Genomic DNA, 7,535 nt, shown 5'->3' with positions numbered 1-7,535 from the left:
ATTCGATGGCGCGGGAAAACTCCTCGTCTTTCATCAAGGCCTCCCATTGAAAAAAATCGATATAAAAATGCTCCTTATCCTAAAAAACGGACGAGATTGATTAAACTATTTATTTCTCGGTGCAAAGACTTTTGTGAATTTTTCTTTCTTTGTGTTTCTTTTGTATACAAGTGGTTTTCTGTGGACAAGTGGACGTGATTCCTGGATGCTAAGTGAGCCGGCGATGTATGTCAGCGGAGATATATAAACATTTGTTATTGGCTCTATAACTTCACTCCATCGTGCATCCATGCTGTAAACATGTATTTATACACTGTCCACATTAAGCGCCCTCCCTAGATTGCAACACGATGGACCTGTTGCCGGATGAACTGCTTGTAAATATCTTCCGGCACCTTCCCGCCAGAGATTTGATCGCGCTTTCCTTTTTATGTCGCCGATTTCGACGATTGCTTGATTCGGTCCAGTTCAATCGGTAAGTTGGCCAGAAAAAAAAAAATAATAATAATAATCTTTTACGATCAGTCATTACTTATGCATCTTAAGGCGTCAAATGTAATTGAAGACAAACAAACAATAGATTTAATAAACTTAAAAAAATATAACTAGACCCTGCGTGCAGGGTTGACTGGGATACCTGTGGATTGCATTTGTAATTTGTTTTGGCCCCCTTTTTCTACCATTAAAAAAACACATTTAATTATGATAAGAGCATATGTAAACGTGTGTAAATGCCATATTATAACACTTGTTGGGGTAGAAAAGGTAAGAAACACCAGCTTTCCAGGCAGAGGGCAGGGGGGAGGGCCTTCAGTGTACTATATGTTAGGAGTATCGCTGTTACAACCAGAGTGAGTCATCGTATTTACATTCTTATTGGTGTTTATTTATTCACTTGTAAGTGCAAAGTAAACAACAAGACCTCTATGCTATCATATTGTTTAGACAAAAAGTTTTGGTGTCAAATGAGAGGGGTATGAAGAAAACCTGGAATGTATCAGGATATATTTCATGAAAAATCTAGTGTCATCATGTATATGTTATCCTAGTCGCCAAACACGAAATGCTATTTCTTTGGGAGTACAGGGCATAAGCTAGCAAAGAGAACAAAGGCACAGCAGAGCTGAAAACCGTAATAGAATTCAAAAATTAAATATTTAATGTGTTTGCTGTAATGCATTATCTCCATATCTTAAAATTGTTTTGATCACCCTCGATGTGCTATCTCTTAGGGGTAAATTTTCTGTTACAACCAAAAATAACCAGATATTGTAATGTCAGAACTGTATAATTGTTTTTATTGTTATGGCATTTATAATTTTATTTGTGCAAGTACAAAGTAAACAAAGACTCTTGGAAATTTGAATGTTGCACAACTCGGGACAACAAAAAAAAGTTGCATTTTATAACTGGGCTACCACAGGTATCCCAGTAATAAATGTGTTTTACATTTTTTACAAGAGTTATTAAAAACAAATAAGCTTATTATCGATTATAGAAAAATTTTGCAAAATCAGCACATGCTGGCATTCAAACATTATTATCATTATAACTTGGTCTTCCAGCCAATCATAATATACTATTAATTGATGAACGAGCTGGAAGATTTAATTGGTATGGTGGTAATGGTTTAACATCATATTCTTAATTTACAGGTATGTCTCCTTTAGGAATTCATGGGGAGTACCAGAGGGTATGATATGCCAATACATCGTGAAGCATGCAAACATCCTTACGTCTTTAAACCTGTGCAACTGTTATTGGATGACATCTATTGGTACTACCTTGCTGAAACTGAAGCAGTTGAAAGCCCTAGACATAAGGGGTTGTTCATTGCCCCTTGAGATATGTCTTAAAGTTGTCGAAAGGAACAGTCACTTAACTGATTTAGGCTGGTCCGTTGACAAGCAAACCATGAAGCTATGTGAAGCAGAACACATGAACCCTGCTGATATTTCTGAAATTCACAAAAAAGTATACAGGGTATTTAAACAACTAATGTCACTAAAACTTGACTTCTTTTTCGGAAAGTCTGGTTGTTTTCAATATGAAGACTCACTTTGGTGGATTTTGTGTTGCTTTCTTTTTAAACTGAAACTGAATTTCCTTGAGTTAGCTTGGCCTGATGGTTCCATGGAGCATTTAAGAACTACTCATGAAGCTGCACGAATTACTATCCAATGTACAGATGATAAAAAGGAGAGACTGTTTGAATTCATAGCTGAAGGTCAGGGAATCAATGAAGATGACAGGCACCTGCTTGAGGCCTGGCTACATCATTTTCCTCATTTTCAGTTCACACCTGTATGCAGGCCCGATAGATTACTTTGGATTTGCCCAGTCTTTAAAACACCTTTAAAACTTCTAAGGTCCAACAAGCAGTTTGTCTTCAGTGCAATAGTAGAATCAGATGATCCGATCTGTGTTGATATGGCATGTTCTCCTCAGCTAAAACTGACTTCAACTATAGCAAAATCCCTCAGATATCTGAATCTTGCAAATGCTGTCATTGAAGATTGGGATGATTTTAAAGGTTTGGATTTCCCCATGTTACAATCATTGAACCTGCAAGGGACCAGCTGCTTGCTAGACTCTGTAAGTATATTTGAATACAACAAATCACCAGCTCTACCATTATTATTGTGGGGGATTGTAGAAAGGATATAAGTAAAAAAAAGTGGGTCTGCCCTCTCCAAATTTCTAAAACATTTGCTTAGTGCTATATCGTTCTCTGGGTATTGGAACCCGATAAAAACAAGACACGTAACTAAATCACTGTTTATTCAACCTCTCTTCTTGCAAGCGTGCTACAACTCATGTGGTATATCGTGACCCCGTGGCGTTACACACCTAACATACGTTACAAGTACATTAGTAATTGTTTTGAAAGAGTGCGCAGCCCAACCCCCGCTTGTAACTCAGCCACAGAGGTTGCAACAGGTGTTGATATTAGCTTTTTTGTTTTTTTGGCTACCTGTTTGTTTGTTTTTATTTTAACATACAAGAAAGGCTTGTCCTCCCTTAGTCAAATTTTTCTGCTTTCAACCACGGATAACTACATACACTCACTGAATCTTATAACCACCCCCTTTTCTTAGAAGTATTAACTGTTTAAAACTAATAATAAAAATACTAATACTGTATACAGGTTGGAAATTTGATCAGGTTAAAACACCTCAACTTGGCCAATGTCAGCTATCATAAATCCCAGATGACCCTGGACAGGCACACATTGCTTAGTTCATTGTCTTGCTGTACATCCCTGGTATCTCTTGCACTGCCATCTTGTTGGGCTAGTATCCCTTCTGGAAAAGAGGGGAAAACTACTAAGCAAGGTATGGGTTGAGCTCTTATTTTTCATTACTTTTCTCTGATTCTTTTTCATCATCAATAATAGTATTATTGTTGGAAGGCTTATCAAGCTATCATTTCTAGTAGTCTCCCTTATGTTGATGTAAGATGTTTGTATCAATAACCAGCAGTTGTACTTCTATTTAAAAAGAAGTCCTGGTAACAATACTAGTTGCATAACTAAGTATTTATATTTAAATATTTGCTGTGTGTCCACCCTGCACACCTCCTATTCGAATGGGACATGCAAGACACATTTTTACTAAAGCATACACAAAACTTCAATCTATTGTTTAAAGTATACATTTCTTGTTTCAGTTGGCTGGAAACACATGCTGAATGATTTTGAGCTGATCCATGAGAAGTTCAAATCAATACTTGGAACAAACCACCCAGTCAACCTCCAGATGTATGTATTATGAAGTCTGGGTAGACCCTCAGGCTTTTCTTTACCTAATTTTGAGTATTGGGTAATGTAAAAACTGAAGTTTACCTATATTTGAATTTTATAGTCCACAAAACCAAGTGCACATGATGAAAGCTCTATGCAGTTGTAAATTGTCTCCAGATGTACTTACAACGTTAAACAACTGGGAGTTTTTGCACAGGCTAACAATAGCAGGTAATATGCAGTAGAGCTGTGTACTACGAATGCTCGCTTTAGCACCCAACTGTGGGTGCACCCAGTTAGTAGGGAGAGAGTAACAGCGTACCCCAGAATAACTTAATGGGATTCTTTGTGGTGATGCGCCATTACATTTACAGTAGAAGAATTAAAAGGATGACCACTGTCCCAACATGCGCTATAAAGTTAATTTGAATATAAATATCAAAGAATAATAAAATTTTAAATTTTTCTTATACTGATCTTGATTTGTGTTCAAGGAGTCACAGTACCTGGAAATGCAAGTTTTCTTGTGAACATTGCCCAGAAGTGCTCCCAGTTAGAATTCCTATCTTTGGCAAATCTGACTCCAGCCCTGTCTCATTCTTCTGGTGTGTCAAACTTGATGAAAGCACTGAGCCACTGTCACAAACTGAAAGACTTCAGGTTCAGTTTATTGTTATTTTAATTATTTATTCATTTCTTTATTCGTTTATTTGTTTGTTTATTGGTTTGTTTGTTTGTTTCATTTATTTATTTGTTTACCACACCTTAGAAAAAATTTTCTCTTATAACTGATGCTACAGAAAGCTGGCCATGATGATACATGACTTTCAGAACATTGACCAATCAAATTCTCATATAATCTTGCCATTCAGATAACAAAAATGCCAGTTATAGAACCAGAGGTCCATTTATTTATTTTTGTTTATTCTAGTTGACATGTACAGGTTCTTAGATATGCATATTCTCTTAAATCTGATATGATCCAGAAAATGGAATATTTGTTTTTTCCATTATTTTTAGTTTTTTTTTCTGGTGTTTTAGCCGGTATCTTCTAAGGGTGCATTCAGTATGATGTATCTTATTTGTTTACAGACTCGAGCAGAAGTATTTTGACATTAGCTGTCGCTTCCAGTCCTCCTTAGCTGCTGCTTCTAGCCTGGAAAGAGTTTGTCTGATCGCTAAAAATGGCAAGCTGGAAAAGAAGGGGGTCATTCCATGGCTGACAAAGGTGAATATTGATAAATAGTGTATTTTGGTATAAATGTATTGTGTTTGTTGGACTCGAGGTGAGGTACTCTGTTTAGTCAAAAAGTTGAAGGGATTACAAATACTGTCTCCAGGACACCGATATATGGATAGAATATCTGGGTGTTTGGGCAATCAAAGAATGCGATAAATTTGCATTTGTTTTACAGTGTCGCAAGTTAATATTCGTGCAGATTTTCTGTGATGTTTCTAAGAAGGACATAGCAGACACAAGAAGGCTTGTGAAAACACGGTAGGGACAATCGCCTTCGACCTGGTTATCTTGTGCTTGGAACAAGTATTAGTAGACAAGTATCATTTCTTTATTCTAAATTGAGTTTAAACACTAGTGAAGTATTTTCCAAGGTCACTAAAACTTTAAGAAAGCAGGAAACACTTAGTTTCTACTACAGCTTTTTTTTCTGTAGTTTTGATTTTCATTTTCATTTTTCAATTTGTATGGCCATCATTTGTTAAAACTTTGTAAGTTTTCTAACAAATGATGGCAATGCGATACTGCAGCACTTTTTTAAAGGCCAAAAGTGCTGTAGTTTCGCGCAAAGTTTTTCCAGCGTTACTTTTGATGTACTTTTACCCCTCTAGTATTTCATTTTATAAAACTAACGCTACTAAAACGCGAGGTCTGACTTGCAGAGGAGAGTTTGTAATTAGAGTACACAAGTACGTTTAACGTCATTGCACAAGCTGTTTACTAAAGTGATTTTTTGTGTGTGCGTCTGCCCTCTTATACTGCAAGGTAGCGTGACAGCATGCCATGAGCAACGGTCACTTAATTAAAACTGTGACGTCATCCGTGGATTATTAGAGGACAGATATGCACGCAAGAATATGGTTTATTTGTTAAACTGTAGCATTCATTTTAATCTAGAATCTCTCATCTCTCCTCACTTCTTTAGGTTTTACAAAAAGCGTGCTGGGCTAACTGTGGCCGTGTATAGTTACACCGAAACATCCGGGACATCCACAAGGTTCGACCCAGATATCTCCCTGACCACCCCAAATGTGCATCTCAATGAAATCACGCTGTTCTCCTCGCGAGTAGCCACAGACTGGCGCCAAGTGTACTGGAATGGACATTAACATTGGGCACCCTGTCTTGAGGTTATAACATTTTGGGTATCCTGTGGTGTCATCCGCGGTATGTGATAGTAACAGAGTACTAAGTACTAAGATTGTTAGATTTGGAAGAAACTAAAAAATGCAGGCTAAACTTAGTTTATTATGAAAAATGTCAGCGTTTATTATTATAATTTTATCAGCTTGTAAAAAGTCTTTTCACTGGCCAAGATATGAGAACTGAAATGAAGTTTTGCTACAAAGTCACATTTTGCAGGCATGAAATTATAGAAAGAAGACTCACTCTGATGTGTGAATCAGTGTGATTATGGGCGTTGTCTATGCGTAATGTCAAGGTGTAGGATGACTGTTTTGGAGCATGCCGTTTGTTTTTTCCTGTGCTCTAAGTCGTGACCGCCATCTTGTTTTTTTTTTTCTGGTCGGCGAGATTTTCTTTCTTTTTTTTTCCTTTTTTGCTCTAAATCACCGAGCAAATGTCCGCAAGGTATCCTTTGGTTAAAACACAAGTCATGATGAAATACATAAACGAAATCAAGCGTGTGGCATAGTTAGACAACCTCTGCAAGTTCAAGTTTGTGTAATCACGTTGTGGTTTTCTTATGCCTAGTGCACACTAGCGACATATCGACATGGGCGCGCTCACTCATGCTTATCTTCGACATAACGACAACATGTTTTTTTCTTTTATGTCATTATGTCCATGTCGGGATAAATATAGTGCGCGCGCCCATGTTGTTATGTTGTTATGTTGCTAGTGTGCACTAGCGGTGCACTAGCGGCATTAGCGGTGCATCACGTCGTCTGCGCCAAAAAGTTATTTATATGCTTTGATACGATATTTATTACACATAGATTTTTGTATAGAAAGCAATAGTTTTCCATTCAAATGATTATAAAAAATATACATTATATACATGATAATTTAAAGTTCAGGTTAAGAAATACAACGTTGTGCATATAAACTATATGACTAAATTTACATATAAAGTACAGCATAAAAAAGAACTTGAGACGAGCTGAGTGTGATTTGGTGGCTCAACGAGTGGGGCATAGTTTAAGTATTATCGCAATACTATCTAGTGTGCCAAAAAAAAATAAAAGATTATTAATAAAGCCTTTGGTTAGTTGCGAGTGATTTTTTTTCTGCATAAAAATATTTATGGTGATTTGAAGAGTGACTTATTTAACCGTAAATATACCAAAACCACCCGCATTCTTGCCACTTATTCCTACTATCAGTTGGCCATCGCCAGAGAAAGTCCTCTTATCTACGTCTGCGGTTTTGACTCTTACTTTTATGGTTTAAGTGAAGAAATGGCGTCGCGTTTGATTTCTTTGGAAAGGATGTTGAACCAAGTAAAGGAGAACTTGAGCTAATAAGCAGCTTTGAAAAACCACAGCTAGGAGCAGCTTTGCAAACCATAGTTAGGAGAATTTATCCTTAGTTCAT

General features: G+C 36.9%; 1 protein-coding gene and 1 long non-coding RNA gene across 2 annotated transcripts; one reads left to right on the top strand and one right to left on the bottom strand.

Annotated features, from left to right (window-relative positions):
* Positions 1-188: 188 nt before the first annotated feature.
* Positions 189-6,750, top strand: LOC5507066. The gene is made up of 9 exons (XM_032375538.2): positions 189-475; positions 1,656-2,595; positions 3,149-3,335; positions 3,670-3,760; positions 3,864-3,973; positions 4,237-4,402; positions 4,835-4,970; positions 5,158-5,240; positions 5,905-6,750. The coding sequence occupies exons 1-9, from the start codon at positions 351-353 to the stop codon at positions 6,086-6,088; spliced, it is 2,022 nt and encodes a 673-aa protein (XP_032231429.2). The 5' UTR covers positions 189-350; the 3' UTR covers positions 6,089-6,750.
* Positions 2,768-4,379, bottom strand: LOC125572196. The gene is made up of 2 exons (XR_007313684.1): positions 4,249-4,379; positions 2,768-3,305 (listed from the first exon to the last, which is right to left on the bottom strand). It is a non-coding gene; the product is annotated as an uncharacterized LOC125572196 (long non-coding RNA).
* Positions 6,751-7,535: the final 785 nt, after the last annotated feature.

Source organism: Nematostella vectensis, chromosome 9 (genome assembly GCF_932526225.1).
Source record: "Nematostella vectensis chromosome 9, jaNemVect1.1, whole genome shotgun sequence".
NCBI classification, from domain to species: domain Eukaryota; kingdom Metazoa; phylum Cnidaria; class Anthozoa; order Actiniaria; family Edwardsiidae; genus Nematostella; species Nematostella vectensis.
Note: the sequence above shows the minus strand (reverse complement) of the source record. Positions and strands in the feature narration are given on the sequence as shown.